Genomic DNA, 18,989 nt, shown 5'->3' on the forward strand with positions numbered 1-18,989 from the left:
CCCCCTCCTCCCCACCTTCCTCCCACCGCACACAGAGCACAGGAGTGACTCCCAGTGGTTAGTACTCGGGGAGTCCTCACAGGACCTGGTACGTGCCCAGTAGGTTCTCCAATCCTGTGGCCACGGCTCTCACATGGCTCTGAACACTTAGGTTAGCACACTGAATGTGTTTCCCCAATTTAAAAACATCCACGGTATTACATGTGTCTCTACTATATGATCACAGGCTTTTGGGGGTAGATCTGAACTTAAAACAGAGAGACCGCACATTTTAAGTCATGGGAGAAGTTATGAAACACAGGAATGAATCAATGAAGGTAACTGCATTGGTCTAGGAAGCCGCAGCTGCAGCCCTGGACGAAAAAATGAAAAGGGAAATCGATGCTACATCTCTAAGGTATGTACAGAACCAAAGATTTTAAAAGAGATTAATGACAAAATCTCAGAACTAGTGTAACATTTAAGATAAATTGCCTTTGCCTCCTTTTTTTTCTTTTCCTTTTGAAATGAAGAGGCTGAAAATGTCATGGGGACTTTTTCTCTTTTGCTATTACCAGCTATTACCAACATAAGAAGAATCCCCAATAGCTTTTATGTCAGTGACATTTGTTTTTAAGAGTCATCACAGAATTTCTTTCCACTAGATTAGCCTTATGTTGTATTTAAGATACTATTCAAATTAATTTGCATTTCCAAAATACATAATAAAAGAAAAGGGTCACAATGCTTGGCATATAGTAGGAACTCAAGAAATATTTGTTCAATAAATAAATGTATCCAGAAGCCAGATAAAGCCAGAACACAGTTTCAGCCTAGCCATGAAGGACCACGCCTGACGATACCACGTCTCTCCCTGTCCGGTGCACACACACACTGAAGACTGTAACACACAATATGTGACACACAAATATGTCAAATGACTACACAGTAAGAAACTCAAAAGTTATAGTCACCTTAATAATCAGTTCTCTGCTGTCATCCAATTTGAGTTCAATAGGCTTTTTCACAATAAATAAATTGGGAACTCTGGAGAGAACTCTGGCATCTATGAAAGGGCGCTTTTTCTCAGCCCCTTCTTCCCGTGTGAGATGACATGCTAACAGCTTTAGTGCTCGTGAACGGGCCCTCAAGAAACAAAGTATGTAAGTCAACATTTTGTAATATAAAATTATTATATGATATCACTATAATTTACATAATAAATGCCTATAAGCACAATGAATTATTATATACCAACACAATAATTAGCTCTGCTTACACTGAAATTACTGATATTTTACTTTTTCTATTAAAATATTTAGTGTAGAACTACAATTATTCTTCCAATTTCACATTTATAAATAAACATCTGAAATAAAAAATAACCAGTAATTGCAAATGAAGACAGGGTCACTGAGAGTGTCAACTTTAAAGTCCACTGTTAACACTACAACCTCAAAAAATTAATCTGTATATTAAATCTGTACATCCTGACTTCAAGTCTAGTGATCCATCTTTATCAAAAGATTGTCACCCATGATTACAGAGTACAAACACGTACAGACTATAAAGGCCCACGAACAGAGTACAACCATGAGGGTGAACCTCCAGCAGAATAACCACACGAAGAGCTAAAGGGTGATATTGTGACCATGTATAAACATCTTGTATCAGTGGCCAGATTCTTCTCAAACATGAAAATGTGAATACTTGTGATCCCCATTAAAATTCTATTCTTTCTAGCCTAGATTAGGATTAAGGTCAATTGAATGGGGAGGTGGGAAATTTCAAGAAAAGTTAAATACTGCATGACATTAAACAATGAAATGGAAAAACAGAAAAACCATCAATTAGACAAAGACCATCAAGTTGGAAGATAGTGAGACAACCATGTACCTACCACTCGTCCAACTACATAGGAACTGGGCATATTTTAAATGATAATCCAAATTCCAGGTTTTAAGTACTTTTGTAAGACAACAATTTAGACCTTCGCACACAGGAAGGCCACCTTGCTGCGTGAAGTCCCGTTGACCTTAAGTTCCCTCATCATGACACTGAACTTGCTTTATTACAATTAATGATACAGTATAACTGATTAAGATCTCTCTTCCCAATTACGGGCCCAGTTCTGTAAGGGCGGTGGTGGTGTCTGTGCTGTGAGCTGCTACGTTCCCACAGCTGGCCACGGTTGTCAGGCACACTGCCGACAGTGCGTGCTTGCCAAATGTAGCAGAAAGCAGAAATCTACTGTTCTAATAGCAGGTACCATCTTCAGAGGACCAATATATACTCCATGATGGTGTGGGAAGTCAGGCAAACTTTCTCCCTCTCCCATTTGCTGTTAACCTCACGAGCACTTGGAACAGCTAGACACCTACATAAGGCTTCCCCTTGCCCCTCGCACCCACCACCAACGCTGTCAGTATTAACATCTGGGGCTGCTGGTTTAAGGACAGGTACAATCCCCAGTGAGAAGGCTATGGTGGGATACAGAAAGCATGTATTTATGCATTCCTTCCTCTAGTCTATGAATTTCGTATCTTTTCAGGGTTAGCATGGGGCAACAGTCTGGTTATTTCTCTTCACTTATTTCTTTCAATGAATACATTTTGAGCATGTTTATACCCAAGGTACTCTAAGAACTTTGAGGATATAAAGATTACCCAGTGGGTAGAGTTCCTGCCTACATGGAGATTACGGTCTAGTAGGATGGGGTAGAATCAATCAAATAATGAAAACAAGTATATAATTCAAATTGTTTCACGTTCTGTTTTGAAAGAGAATTACCTCACCCAAAGAGTAGTGTGGGCTTGCTCGGGGCCCTTGAAGGAGACCTCCAAATGCTGGCAAAGTCCTGCCTGATAAGACCATCTTTGTTTACCAGGAGACCGTAGGCCCCAAAGGAAATAAACTTCTATTGTGTGGAATCACCAACTCTGGGGGAAGGAGTCGACTTCAGGACACTGAGGAAGACTTTGCCCAGGGTCCCGGGGAAGCCAGCGCCCGGGGGCACACACCCGTCACTGCCCTCTCCTGCCCTCCTGCTTCCTGCACCACCCTCTCTCCACTCTGTGCTTCACAGGTACTTTCTCAATCTTCTTTTGATTTTCCTCCTTCCATTCACTTAATGTTTTAGGTTATTTCCACCTACTTCCTTACTTTTCAGTCTGATCATCTGTTTATAAATAAGCTGCTGTGTTATCCTGATGTAAGGTCTGGGGAAAACAAAATTATCCATCGTTAAACGATCGTCTTTCGTTCCTCCTAGCCTTTCAACCGACTCCTCCTCCTCATCACTGCTTATCCAGCTTCACTCTAAGCTTTTTTTCTCTTCTCAATGAAGGAAAATTCAACCAGTTACCCAAAGAGAGCAGCAGAGCAGATTTACGTTGCACTACAGAGAGGGAAGGAAGACAACGTATTTCTCCTCCTTTTCTTTTAGTTAAAATGTTACTTAAAGTAATGGTGGAGGAAAGGACATTTTTTTCAGCACACCAAATAAGGGGACAAGCTAAACAAGATGAAAATGCCTGCATACTCTGGTATCGGAGGCAATTTTATGAAAAACTTTACTTTCAGAACTAATGCTTAGAAAAGGGTGTCTCCAAGAGGCTAGCAATTTCTAAAGAGAGAAGACAATGAAAACACTGTAATTGCTGCGACCTCTCTGTCCCCATGGCCTCTGCCCTACCTTTAGCACCGCTGAACAGCGCCTGGTGAGGGAGCCTCTATCGCGGACCGACCTGGTCCCTGGGCTGGGAATGTATGAAGCATTTCAAGAAGGCATCCAGAGCTTGTGTCTGTTTACCTGCAGCAAGGGTTTCCTCTCTCTGTCTGATAACGGACAATCACTTTCCTTTAACTTCTTTACTTCTGTATGTTTCAGGTTGATATAATCACTCCACTATCTCAGAACGGTCCCATGAACTTTTACATGCAAGAGATTCTGTTGTACTTACGACGGCTTTTTCACCAGCAGGAGCCGCAGCACGGACTTCAACCGGGCGGTGCTGGGGAGAACCCCTTCGCCTGCCTCAGGACCCACTGTGCTTAGGTGGAGAATGCAGTTACCCAGAGGGTCTTCCGGGTCAGCATAGCCCTAACAGATTTCATAAAAAGAGAAATTAGGGTTTGACTTTAAACATGGTGCTTAACTTTTTAATTTGAAAATAGGAATTATAGTTATGCTGTCAAGCAACTCATAAATTTCTTTCAATTCAGTTGAATAGTCACTTTTCAAAATAACCTATATGAGGTAAGAAGCATACATAAAATTGTTTTTAAAAAATAATACTGGAGAACTTCAGGAAAATACACACCCCTCTTGACACTCACTAATTTTTCTATTTTTCAAGATCCTAGTAGTGACACTGCCCCTGGATGAGGCACTTCCCAGATCTTCAGACCTGTCCCCACACGACAAGGATGGAGACCTACAGACACATCTTCCCCGAGCCAGACTGCGGGAGCTTCCGGGCCGAAGGCTGGGCACTCTTCTAAGGAGGAATGTTCCACACAACAGCAGGAGACCCACCCCCGCTGGGAAGGAACTGGTGGTCACCACGGGGGAGGGGCTGGGCGGGTGGGTGGAGTGGGTGAGGGGCATAGAGAGGCACAGACTCTAAATCATAATATAAGTTGGTCACGGGGATGGTAGGACAGCATGGAGAATAGAGTCAACGGTTCTGTAACATCTTTCTATGCTGACAGACAGTAACTGCACTGGCTGGCATAAGGATTTAATAATGTGTATGCAGTTGAATCACTGTGTATACTTGAAGGTAATATAATACTGTATGTCAACTAAACTTCAATCAAAAATAAATAAATAAATAAGTAAGTAAATAAATAAATAACAGAGGAGTGTTCCAAGGATGGCGTTTCCCATCTCCAACTTCTCGCCCAAGGAGGTAAGGACCCCTGAGCTTCCCTCGCTCCTCTGATGCCCAAAGGACAGCTAAAAAGGCTGTGGTCCCAAGAGGCTGTTACTCAAAGTATCACTCTAACCACAGACACACACGGAAGGAATTCAGGAGGCAAGTTGAGTTATATTATATCTGCTTAAAAAGCACTGTTAGGTTTTCCTAAAAGCCTTTATATGAGTCTGGGTTCTATTTTTCACAGTCAAAGCCACTTCGTCCCCCAGCGGGAAGTATACACAGATACATAAAGTAGACACAGACATATTAGTTCTCCTGGTTTTAGCTTCTGCCAGAAGCATGACGCCACCCACTTCCTATTCACTTATCCACAGCGCCTTCACGATTTCTCTTCCTTTCTCTCACAACATGACAGTCCACTGTGTGCATGCGTTTAAATCAATCACACTCACCAAAGATAAATGGCATCATAAACGGGGAAGTGTACAGAGTACCTGTAGGACTGGAATGACAGGACAGAGAGCCTCAATAAACCTGTTCCAGGTCACCGCTGTCATCACCAATCGTCCCTGCAGCAGGTGCGTCAGAATGGCCCTGGCGGCAGCATTTACCTGCTCAGATAAAGTGATGCGACAAAGTGAGCCAGCTCACCGCATCACCTGACACACCTTTCACGTTTCGTAAGATCTGGAAGGGAGCCTAATTAACATATCTTCTCTCAAATGTTCCTCTTTCCTTTGCATCATCTTACATTCTCTTCTTGACCAGTCTTTCTCTCTCAATGATTTCCATTATTTTTTTTTACCTTTTTTAACTTTTGAAGGTATATTTTTTCACTGACTAAAAATTTCCCTAATTAAATAACTCAATAACCTGTTTACTATGACTACTGTATAGTTCTCCACACCTTAGATGAAAAACATAAGTTGTTCTGATTTCGAGATTCTCACATTTTCTTTAATATCTCTTTTTATGCAAATAACACCTCAACTGAACCCATACATCAAAGACAAGTTGCCTTTCAGGTTCTCATCATATGACTTAGTTATATTAGCATATTTACAGGAGTCTTTTGCACTTTTTCTTAACATGCCATACCTCATTTTTGGGATCTTGAATGCCAAATGCACAGATTTCATACAGGACTTTTGGGTGAAGTAGAAAATGAATTCCATTACAAAGGGAGGACACTGGTTTAGTGACATTATGGACACCTAAACAGTCCTGCAAAATAAAATAAATGTTTAAAATTAGTGACACTGACTTTTCCAAAGGATTCCACTTTCTTCCGTTTATAACTCAATTCCAATTTTAGTTTTCACTTCATTGGAACTTTTTTTAACCTAGCAGAAGAGGAAAAAAGACACTCTTGCCTAACAGTTTTTGAGTCTGCATGAGATATGTGTTATGTTATTTTCTGCCAACAAGCAGTCTTAATAAATTAAATAACCAAACCGCTGAGACAAACATAATCTCTTCAAGTTGTTCATGTGATAGACATAAAGGAAATAAACAACATAATAAACTTATCCTAAGGTGTCTGCATTTTGCTTACTGAGATTTGAAAAAGAAAAACAAAATTAGAAAGAAAACAAACTTAGAGCTCTGGGGGAAAGAAGGATAACAACATGGAGGATTTTTATCATCAAGACAGCTGTGCACCTGAGTACAAGCAAAGACTGCACCATCTCTTGGACTAATTACCACAGACTCTTCTCTAAATCTGAACTAGAGACTAATAGAGTAATGCTTGTTAGAGACTGCTTAAGATGAGAGAGCAAAAAAGCTACTTTAAACATTAATAGAATTTCAATATAATATAAAAGGTAAAAATAAAATCCACAATGACTTAAAGAAATGTAATTTTTTCACCCTGCAAATTATTAGTTCCTAATAGCCACTACCAACAATTCAGAGGTCAATATGTTACATACATATATAAACATACACCTTTTTTCTTTTCAAATTTTAATTTCATATCACAGACAAAAACTTTACAGTTCATGTTTTTAAAAGTACTTAAAAGTCTCAGCCTACAGTTTAATTAAAGCTCTGTCAGTTACTTCCTTAAAACACTCAGATGCTCTGAGTGCCAGTTTATCCATCCACAAAATAGGAATAATGCCTAATTCTTAAGGAAATACCTTTCTTTTCCCATCACTAAATACATCAACCTACCTATGTTGGTCTTCTTACAACAGAAAAAAACACCATGAATCTTAGTAAAGCCCAGTCCCTACCTGCTGATCTGCATCCTCTATCTTCTAACACCAAGACTGAGTTCCTGCGGTTGTCTTCTCCAGCAGCTTTCACTTCTTCTTCCCAAATTACTCCAGTCACCGTAAGACCCCCTCTAGTGTGTCCCTGAACCCAACTTGCCCCTACTGCTGATAACCCATTTGTCAGCTCTCCGCCCTGCACAAGTCCTCAAAGAAAACTGCTGCCGTCAGGCTGCACTTGCCCACTCCTCAGTCTCCTCCACCCAAGCCAGCAGCACGGCAGGCCTCCAGCCCGTGGAAGGCTCCCGTCAACCACTGTGGCACCAAACTCAACGGGCTCATCTCTGTTGTATCTGACTCGGCCCAGGAGACCATATTTCCCTCTCACCTCAGACACATCTCTGTCTCCATGGGCACCTTCTGTGTCCACCTTCTAACTGATTAGACCCTAGATGACTGGCCTTCTCTTGTCCACTCTCTCACTAGATGACCCTGCTCATCTTATGACTTTAAATACCACCTCCCCAAAACAGCAAACAGCTAGCCAGAGATAATCATGCCAAGTAGATTGGTTTCACTATTAAGATAATGAACACAATCAACTGGGCTCTCCAAATAGGCCCAGTCCTACTGTTTAATCTTGCCAAACATCAGTTCACATCAGTCATTTCAAACACACTAAACACCCTACTTACTTTCTTGCAATCTCAACAGAAACACAGAACAGAAGGAAGTTCTTCCAACTTCCAGTTTCTCCGAAGCCCACCTAAGCTCACTTAGCCATCCGTGTGACAGATGCGACCACCTTCAGCTTTCAAAGGCACTGGCTCCTTTCACTCAGCCACTTGCCGCCCCCATCTTCAGCCTGTCCTTCTCTACGAGTTCTTTTGATAAGCATTTCAACATAGTCAAATGAAAATACACCTTCATAACAAACCCCTCCTAGGCTATGATACACCTCAACTCTGTTAAATCCCCGGATATAAGGCAGAAGTAAATAAAAAAACACTGTCCACAGAATTTGAGATTCCCAAAGCAAAAACTATCCTGCCAAAGATGACCTCATAATCAAAATCCACCTGCTGCTGAAATCAACAACATAAGAGATTCAAAAGCCATAACAAATGAGAATTGTATATAATAGAACCTAAATAAAATCATAAAATAAGTGCTTTGATATTTTCAAATATGCAAAAAACACCAAGGAAAGACTATTTTGAAAAAAAGGAGCAAATGAATTTAAAAAGAAGCCAAGAAAAATAGAAAAAAAATAATTGAAAATTGAAATTTGAAACTTGATGAATCAATTAAAATCAACCATGATGAGATTAGGATGGCTATTATCAAAACAAAAATAGAAAATAATAATAGTTGGCAAGCATGAGGACTAACTGGAACCCTGTATACTTCTGAGGGGAATGTAAAATGGTGCTGCCACTATGGAAAACAGTATGGTAATTCCTCAATATATTAAACAGAATTACCATACAATGCATCAATCCTACTTCTAGATATATACCCAAAAGAATTAGAAGTAGGGATTCAAACAGATTTTTGGATACCCATGTTCATAGAAGCATTGTTTATAATAGCCAAAAGATGGAAACAACCCAAATTTCCATCAACAGATGAATGGATAAACAAAATGTAGTATATATACAACAGAATATTATTCAGCCTTAAAAAAAGAATGCAGTTCTGTATATCCTCAACATGGATGAACCTTGAAGACATTATGCTAAGCTAAATAAACAAGACACAAAAAGACAAATAGTATATGATTCCACTTATATGAGGTACTTAGAATAGTCAAATCCAGAAAACAGAATGGTAGTTGTCAGGAGCTGGGAGTAGGGGCATTGAAAGTTATTGTTTAATGGTTACAGAGTTTCATTCTTGGTAGATGAAAAAGTTCTGGAGATGTATAATCGTGATGATTGCACAATACTGTGAATGAACTTAATGCTATGACTGTACAATTAAATATGGTTTGACTGTACACTTAAATATGGTTAAGACGGTAAATTTTATGTTATCTATATTTTACCTCAACTTTAAAAAAGCAAATTACCCAAAGCAATATACAGATTCGATGCAATCCCTATCAAACTACCAACAGCATTCTTCAATGAACTGGAACAAATAGTTCAAAAATTCATATGGAAACACCAAAGACACCGAATAGCTAAAGCAATCCTGAGAAGGAAGAATAAAGTGAGGGGGATCTCACTCGCCAACTTCAAGTGCTACTACAAAGCCACAGTAATCAAGACAATTTGGTACTGGCACAAGAACAGAGCCACATACCAGTGGAACAGAATAGAGACTCCTAGCATTAACCCAAACATATATGGTCAACTAATATTCGATAAAGGGGCCATGGACATACAATGGGGAAATGACAGTCTCTTCAACAGATGGTGCTGGCAGAACTGGACAGCTACATGTAAGAGAATGAAACTGGATCACTGTCTAACCCCATACACAAAAGTAAATTCGAAATGGATCAAAGACTTGAATGTAAGTCATGAAACCATAAAACTCTTAGAAAAAAACATAGGCAAAAATCTCTTAGACATAAACATGAGTGACCTCTTCTTGAACATATCTCCCCGAGCAAGGGAAACAAATGCAAAAATGAACAAATGGGACTATATCAAGCTAAAAAGCTTCTGTACAGCAAAGGACACCATCAATAGAACAAAAAGGCATCCTACAGTATGGGAGAATATATTCATAAATGACAGATCCAATAAAGGGTTGACATCCAAAATATATAAAGAGCTCACACACCTCAACAAACAAAAAGCAAATAATCCAATTAAAAAATGAGCCAAGGAGCTGAATAGACAGTTCTCTAAAGAAGAAATTCAGATGGCCAACAGACACATGAAAAGATGCTCCACATCACTTGTCATCAGATAAATGCAAATTAAAACCACAATGAGATATCATCTCACACCAGTAAGGATGGCTACCATCCAAAAGACAAACAACAACAAATGTTGGCGAGGTTGTGGAGAAAGGGGAACCCTCCTACACTGCTGGTAGGAATGTAAATTAGTTCAACCATTGTGGAAAGCAGTATGGAGGTTCCTCAAAATGCTCAAAATAGAAATACCATTTGATCCAGGAATTCCACTTCTAGGAATTTACCCCAAGAATGCAGCACTCCCGTTTGAAAAAGACAGATGTACCCCTATGTTTATCGCTGCACTATTTACAATAGCCAAGATATGGAAGCAACCTAAATGTCCATCAGTAGATGAATGGATAAAGAAGATGTGATACATTACACAATGGAATATTACTCAGCCATAAGAAAAAAACAAATCCTACCATCCGCAACAACATGGATGGAGCTAGAGGGTATTATGCTCAGTGAAATAAGCCAGGTGGAGAAAGACAAGTACCAAATGATTTCACTCATATGTGGAGTATAAGAACAAAAGAAAACTGAAGAAACAAAACAGCAGCAGCAGCACAGAACCCAAGAATGGACTAACAGTTACCAAAGGGAAAGGGACTGGGGAGGACGGGTGGGAAGGGAGGGATAAGGGTGGGAAAAAAAGAAAGGGGGCATTACAATTAGCATGTATAGTGTGGGGGGGGGGCACAGGGAGGGCTGTGCAACACAGAGAAGACAAGTAGTGATTTTACAGCATCATACTATGTTGATGGACAGTGACTGTGAACGGGGATGTGGGGGGGGACTTGGTGAAGGGGGGAACCTAGTAAACATAATGTCCTTCATGTAACTGTAGATTAATGATACCAAAATAAAATTAAAAAAAAAAAAAAAAAAGAAGCTAAAAGAAAAAAAAAAGTAAATTAGGGATAGCTGAGGGAACAAATGGCAAACTACATGAATGTACTGAGGAATTCCATCCAAACAAAACAAAAAAATACATGGAAAATATGAAAAAGGAATTAAAAGACACAAAAGAAAGCATAAGAAATCGTATGTTAGATCTAATGAGAGTTCCACTTGGAGAGAATAGCAAGGACAAGAGAAATAATAATGACTGAAAATTGTCCAGAAATTAAGGCAGACAAGTCTTCAGAAAGAAGAGTGCTAAACAAGATAAATTTTTTAAATGTATATAAAGACACATTATAATTGAACTGCAGAACACCATAAAAAATTTAAGATCTTAAAAACAACTAGAGAAAAAACAAATACAAAGATACTATAATTCAACTGATAAAAGACTTCTCAACAAAGGTAGAAGCCCAACAAGGACAAAGTAGCTTCAGCAAAGTGCTAAGAAAAATAGCAGTGAATGAATAATTTTATATCCAGCTAAACTACCATTCAAGAGTAAGGTAAAATCAAGACATTTTCAAACATATGCATCATCAGTAACAGATTAGAAATGAAAATACTGAAAAATTTATTTCAGTAAAAATTAGATGGACCCTAAATGTTTATCAGTAAATAAAAGGAAGTGTATTCAAATAAAGAAAAGTTAATATGAAAAAGGTAGGTAGATTGAATCCAACTATTAAATGAAAGCAAAAACGTATGTGCAGGATGAAATTATATACTTTTTCAAACACATAAAACAATAACATATATTACTTAGAAAGATATGCATATATACTAAAAATGTAGAAAACACATGCATGGAAAAGATAAACACTTCTTTATAAGAGTGGATGTCTTAGTGGAAGAAGGGGTAAGAAAAAGGAAAGAAGCTTCACTTGTAATTGTAATATTTTTATTTCTCTGAATATAAGAGGATCAATCAGTTCTAAAAATGGCAAAATATATAAACATTTGCTATATCTAGATGGTACTCAAAAGAATGTTAAATATAAGAGGACATCAAGAATATATAGAAACATATATTTTTCAATATTGTCCTATGTACAATGTTATTTCAACACTGAAAGTTAATATTCTATGTACTATTCTATGCTAAAATATTTTATAATTAATAAAGATAGAAATAAGTATTTGCTTGAAAAGAACCACATTACTCAGAAAACAGACCTGAAAAGTGGAACCATAATAACCTAAAATTTTTCCTAAGCATAGAAATCACATTTGAATACCTGACAAACATCAACTTTTCCTTACAATGTTTCCATCATTAAATAACACAACACAAATATAATTCTACATAAAACTTCTAACAAAGCAATTCAATAGCTAGAGTTACTAAGTTGAAAGGAATTTAAAAGTATTTATTAAATTTATTAAATTTCTTAGTTAGCTAATAATTACCACCTATTTTTATGGTAGTAGTTCTTACATCTCACCCAAAGAGTCAAGTAATTTAATTTGGAGTTATAAGAGAATCTGTTTATTCTCCCCCACAAAAAAACCCAAAACCAAAAAACCCACCTTAATAATTTCCAGAGAGCAGTGATAAGTTTCAACTTTGACTTGTAGCAATGGGTGAGACAACATTTGAAGAAACACCTTCTGACTTTCTCCTTGAAGTAATGGACTGGCCTGTGCAGATTTCCAGCTGGTAAAAAAGGTAAAATATTTAAGACATCTAAGGCAAGCAAATTACTAGAGAGACTGGAAAGCACAGCAGATGGGGTTTCTTCCTACACTAATTCCTCAACGTGGGATCTTATTTATCTAAGCCAACATTAGCATTTACCCAGGCACTTACTTGTTTCAAGACAGAGAACATCCTCTCTTAAAGAGTACAAAAAAATCCAGATGTCCTTAAAAGCCCATCTTTGGAAGGAAAATTGGTATAGTCATTATGGAAAATAGTATGGTGGTTCCTCAAAAATTAAAACTAGAACTACCATATGATCCAGCGATCTCACTCCTAGGTAAGCATTGAAAAGAAATGAAATCAGTATCTGGATGAGGTCTCTGCTCTCCCATGTTCATCCAGCATTACTGACAATAGCCAATAAATGGAAACAAGCAAGTGCCCACTAATAGATGAATGAAAAGAAAAAATATATATACACACAACAGAGTATTATTCAGTGTTAAAAAAGAAGGAAATCCTATCACTGTGATTAACACAGATGAACTGGGGGACATTATGCTAAGTGACATTAGCCAGGCACAGAGAGACAAATATTGCATGGTCTCATTTATACGCGGAATCTGAAAAAGTCTAGCTCGTAGAAGCAGAGAGCAGAATGGTAGTCACCAGGGGTAGAGGAAATGCAGAGATGCCTGGTCAAAGGCTACGAAGTTTCAGGGATGCAGGATGAATACCTTCGGGAGACCTAATGTACTGCATGTGATAACAGTTAATAATACCATACTGCACATTTGACACTTGTTACAAGGAACCCTAAAAGTTCTCACTACCAAAAAAAAAAATGATAACTCTGTGAGGTAAAAAATAAATAATAAAAACCCATACTGAATTGGTATTTATCCTCATGGAATTTACTCTTTCCCAAAGCAATGAAGATACTAAGTTCTTAATAGGAATCTGCTCCAATGCCCTCAAAATAAATTAACCAATGCATAGCATTTTCCAAAAACCCATATAAGAAAAAGGTAGTAAGAAACGAAACATACATTTAAAAAATTTCACCTTAAGTTATTAATTGAAAACTTTCAAGATAAATAAATATGCTTAGTTATTTGGCTTGGATGGACACCAAAACAAATGCATAAAAATCTAAGGATAATTCAATTTGATTATAGGCATAACATTTTTAATGTTTACTCTTGAATAACATAGTTTTAACTATCCTATTGCAGCTGTACATATACAGTTTAAAGGTCAGACACATATAAAAGCAATTTAATCTAAAAAATAATAAAATAAGACTTAAGACCAGTTTCGTTTTCATTGCTAAGTTTACACACACACAATATGTTCAATAATAATATAATCATATTAAAAAAGAAAATATTACATCTTTGAACAAATGCAGATGATTTCCTTTATTAGGGGGAAATGCTGATGATAGGAAAAGCTTCGCAGGGCTTGGTCTGCCAGCTCCACTAATTCTAAAAGATTCTTCTCTCCCTAAAAAAGCAGCAGAATGGGACAATAAATATCAAGTTCATGTACAATAAAATTTTCAACTGCTACCTAAGCAGCTTTAAGAAATTAGATCATTCAGAAACCCTAAGATTGTTCACATTTGTTCAAGTCCACTTTCTCAACAAGCAAACTAAAAATGTCAGCCTAGAAGTAGAAATGTGGGGAAAATCCTTAGCTAAATGCCATATAGGAGGTTCTATTTTTCATCTCTGAGTAGGCTTAAAGTGACAGGCTAGTGGCCTGATTCTTTGATTGTTGTTTGTAGCCCCATCTCCCGACTAACTCTGAGACTCCAGGCAGGGCTTGTGTACTTTATGATCTACTTTCCCCTTCCAACATCCTGACCGGTTCCAGAAACGTAGAGGACAACCAGTACATGCATGACTAACTGACCATGCAGAATGCCGCAGAAATAATTCAACTTAATGACAATTTGGAAGTCTATCATGGAGAAAACAAGAAGCCAGTGGCAACAAGATATGGCAAAAAGAAAAGAACATAAAAAAAATAGTGGGTAAATAAAGGGAAATTGGAAATACGAGGTTCAGAGGGATTCTACTGTAGGAACCAAAATGAATAGGAATTTTCATCCTAATTTTTCCAGATCTTCAGGATTAATTCTGGAATTTTCAAACAGTAAATAAGTGTTGTAGTCAACGTCTACTTTAAGACTCATTAACCCTTTCATTGATAATATACTAAATATCCTAATAATATCTCTAAAAGGGACAAATAACAATATATAAGTATTGCTATACCATTGCACCTGAAGTCATCCTACCTTATAAACAATCTAGTTCACGAATTTATTTAATAAACAATCAGACTTTCTGTGTGAGTGCATAATAAAAGTCCGTAAAATATTAAAGGAAAAACTATCTACAAGTAAACACTAAAACAGCCTTTATAAATAGTGTTTATGTCAATTGTCACTCTGCTCACACACAGCATAAGCCACTTTGAAGAGGAACTCACTTAATGAAATATTAAGACACTGATAATAATTACTGTATTTTTAAAGCCATTGATCTTATGAATATATACCAATCACTAATCTAAAGTCTTTCACTTTTATACAAATCCTTACTTCATATCCTTACTTTAATCTGATAGTTTATTTATGCAGTAATGATGCATCCCACATCAAATAATTCAGGTATATGTCCATCAGTTTGAAAAGCAGTGGTTAAATTTTCTAAATATTTTATCAAAGGAATTTTTTAAAGATATTAACAAAACTTTTTACCTCCTTCCCAACATCAGACAGGAAGTTACAGGTACATTCAATTGAATAGACAGCCTCTGCGGTTCGTTTATAAATACTGTAGTTTTCAGAATTTAGCTGTTCCAAATAGGCCACAACAGCTTCATGAATATTTGGGTATTCCAAAGAAATAGGCATGTCCAAAGCAATTAGAAATAATGCTGCTGACATAGGTTCTGGTAAAAAGTGGCTTGCCTTGATAAGTTGAGGAAAAAAAAAACAAGTTAAAATTTTTTTCATAAAAACAATTTTTAGGAAAGCATAGTAGACTGTAATCTTAAAGTAGTTCAACTTTCCTTTTTAATCTCATCCACTATCCCAAACTGTGTGCTTTTCCAAAGAAAATTCTATTCCCCAACATACCATGCCTTTGTTCAGTGCAATCCATCTGCCTAGAACATCTCAAGTCCAAATTTCAACTCTTTCCCAAAGCCTGGGATACAAGATACTTTCTTCTTTCCCAAACTAACAACCAGAGTTACTCTCCCCCTCAGTCCTACACTTCATTTACACCTCTGCTACTGAACTTTAGGCACAGGGCCCTTTACTCCAAATATTTCATGCACAAATCTCCAGAATAATGCATTAAATTCCTGAGGACATCTTAGAACACATCCCTACCTTAGCTGAACACATAACCCTGAGCTTGTTAACTACACATTGAATTAAATAACACTAAATCAAATATATGTATAGGTTGATTTGAAAAGAAGTTTATTTTTTTGTTTGGTTTGCATTTTAGAGGGGAAAGGGGAAATTCATCATAATATTTAACAGTTCTAGAATGGTCACAGAAGACAGACCCTTAATTAGTATAAAATCAACAGGCCCAAATGAAACATTATACATTTTACAATCTTTAATCAATTGATTTAAAACTAAAAGAACTGTTATTTTTCCATTAACGACTGAGCTTCATGATAGGATTCTATATATCAACTAAGGAAATGATTAGGATTAAAAATTCAATGTTTAGAAAAAATCATTTGTCACTATTTTGGCTGAAATACTGTCTTTATTAAAGTAGCTTTGGTCATGATTTATTTCATGGATAACCTATTTTAAGGATAATTATTAACTGCCTGAAAGTCTAAGATTAAGGGCTGGTCCAATGGACAGATCACAGTTTACACTCCAGACTGAGAACAGCTGTTCTACATATGTAAGTGTTAGTCACATATCAGTTGGGACTAAACATGAGGATATTTCGGTACAAATCTATCACCACTATTAGAAAAAAAAGAGTCAACAACAACATCTCATGTGTGCTAGTGGGGAAAGGGGTGTCACACTGTTTTCTCTCAATCTTGCCACTCAGAGCGGCCCCAGCATTGTTGAAGGGCTTGTTAGAAATGCAGACTCACAGGCCCTATTCCCAAACTAATGCATCAGATCATGCAAGATCTGATTAACAAAATCTCTAGGTGATCTGTGTCCACATCACACTTTGAGGAGTGCTGCTCTGGAATTATCTGCTTCACCAAACTATTAGATCTTTCATAAACCTCACTGGAAAAGTCAAAGCCTTGTAGTGTAAATTCTTCCCTACCTCAGTCTGCTTGGCTAGCTAAGAAAGACTCACAGGGGATTCCTGGGATGCTCTAGGATCCTGCTTCCAGCACAGGGCCAGTACTTTTATCTCTTATTTTCCAAATATTTCCCCAAATGAAGTTACTTGCATTTGTTTTACGAATTTGATTTAACCAAATAAATTACCAACATATTGTTTTAACCTGTACAAAGGTATTCTCCAAAATCATTTAAAACCGACAATTACCAATTTCAACAAAGGTCTCTAAGGTCATTTTCACAATATCCCTACAAAGATTCATACTATCATTTTCCAATTTCCAATTTACATATTTGGTAAGTGGCAACACAAATATTTAAAAACGACTCTCAAAGTAGAAAGTTTCAGAGTCCAAATTCCATGTCAATTTTTGGTGAGCTAGCAACAGCAGAGGGCAGCACAACCTTGTATTTACATAAACTGGAGGAGAAATTTAACAGCACTGGAATAGCATCTTTGTTTAGATCTCATTTTAAAGTTACTAGTCAATCAAAGTAATTATAAGCATCTCTATAAACCAATACCTTAACTACAGTCTCCTCAATGGCCATATTTAGTGTTTTAATGACATGCCAAATCATATATTTAAGAGCGCCACCAAAATTACAGATATTGATTTGACTTCAAAAACAGAATAAATAAAAAGCAATTACCTTCAATAACAAAACATTATTTTAATAGTAAAATAAATGAAAATCAAATAATTACTCATTTTATTTTAACTGATTTAACAAATAAGCACATAGATGAAAAAACCTGTAAAAAAAAATCTGTTGTAAGTCTACGTAATACAATTCCTAAGTTTTCACCAGTACTTCAACCTATTGATAGTCATTTATAATACTTAATAACAAGCTACTGTAACACTACTAATTTTTCAGTTATATGTTATTATGCAAAGTGAGACATGCATATTTAAATGTAATTAAAGGCTTCTATGACTGGCATTCTTCAATTTATAATGCTCATGCTTTGGAACATGATCATACTTCAAAACAGAAGTCTTTCAGAAACATAATTACTAATGAATGAAAGTTAAAAGTTAAAATTAACAGAAGTGATATTATTTCCTCTAGAACAAAATATTATATTTAAAATTTAATGTTTTATTTTTGTTTTCACAGGTGACTTGAAAATACATTGCATGTGTGTAATTTAAAAAAAGGAGTTTAGATTGTCACTGTTTGAAGACAACGTAGTATACATAGAAAAACCTAAAGACGCCACTAAAAACTATTAGAATAATTGAACTCAGAGAAAGTTGCACAATACAAAATTAATATGCAGAAATCTGTTGCATTCCTATATACTAACAATGAATTAGCAGAAAGAGAAATCGGGAAAACGATTCCATTTACAATTGCATCAGAAAAAATAAAATACCTAGGAATAAACCTAACCAAGGAGGTGAAAGACCTATCCTCTGAAAACTACAAGACACTCATGAGAGAAATGAGACACTAACAAATGGAAATCTATCCCGTGCTCATGGATAGGAAGAATTAATACTGTCAAAATGGCCATACTATCTAAAGCAATCTACAGATTCAATGCAATCCCAATCAAAATACAAACCACATTCTTCAATGAACTGGAACAAATAGTTTTAAAATTCATATGGAACCACAAAACACCCTGAATAGCAAAAGTAATCCTGAGAAAGAACAAAGCTGGGGGGATTACGCTCCCTAACTTCAAGCTCTACTACAAAGCCACAGTGATCAAAACAATTTGGTACTGGCACAAGAATAGACCCATAGATAATTGGATCAGAATAGAGAGCCCAGATATAAATCCACACATCTATGGTCAATTAATATATGATAAAGGAGGCATAAATATACAATTGGGAAAAGACAGCCCCTTCGACAACTGGTGTGGGGAAAACTGGACAACTACATGCAAGAGAATGAAATTGGATTATTATCTAACTCCATACACAAAAGTAAACTCTAAACAAATCAAAGAACTGAATGTAAGTCATGAAACTATAGAACTCTTAGAAGAAAACACTGGCAAAAATCTCTTGAATATAACATGAGCAACTTTTTCCTGAATGCATCTCCTCAGGCAAGGGAAACAAAATAA

The 18,989-nt window shown here is 36.8% G+C and overlaps 1 protein-coding gene across 8 annotated transcripts in view; it reads right to left on the reverse strand.

Annotated features, from left to right (window-relative positions):
• Positions 1 to 18,989, reverse strand: part of RTTN (rotatin) — a 173,793-nt gene that overhangs the window by 132,537 nt on the left and 22,267 nt on the right. For 7 of the 8 annotated variants that reach the window (XR_008998384.1, XM_057504263.1, XM_057504264.1 and 4 more), the window contains exons 12-18: positions 15,314 to 15,526; positions 13,937 to 14,049; positions 12,432 to 12,558; positions 5,961 to 6,086; positions 5,357 to 5,476; positions 3,942 to 4,081; positions 954 to 1,125 (exon numbers count right to left, since the gene is read on the reverse strand). Coding sequence is in view for 7 of the 8 variants with exons in the window: in XM_057504263.1 (XP_057360246.1) it covers positions 954 to 1,125; positions 3,942 to 4,081; positions 5,357 to 5,476; positions 5,961 to 6,086; positions 12,432 to 12,558; positions 13,937 to 14,049; positions 15,314 to 15,526 (1,011 nt within the window). In the remaining variant the exon portion in view is untranslated. The remainder of the gene's footprint in view (positions 1 to 953; positions 1,126 to 3,941; positions 4,082 to 5,356; positions 5,477 to 5,960; positions 6,087 to 12,431; positions 12,559 to 13,936; positions 14,050 to 15,313; positions 15,527 to 18,989) is intronic. The other variant, XM_036876743.2, reaches the window with a different exon arrangement.

Source organism: Manis pentadactyla, chromosome 6 (assembly GCF_030020395.1).
Source record: "Manis pentadactyla isolate mManPen7 chromosome 6, mManPen7.hap1, whole genome shotgun sequence".
NCBI classification, from domain to species: domain Eukaryota; kingdom Metazoa; phylum Chordata; class Mammalia; order Pholidota; family Manidae; genus Manis; species Manis pentadactyla.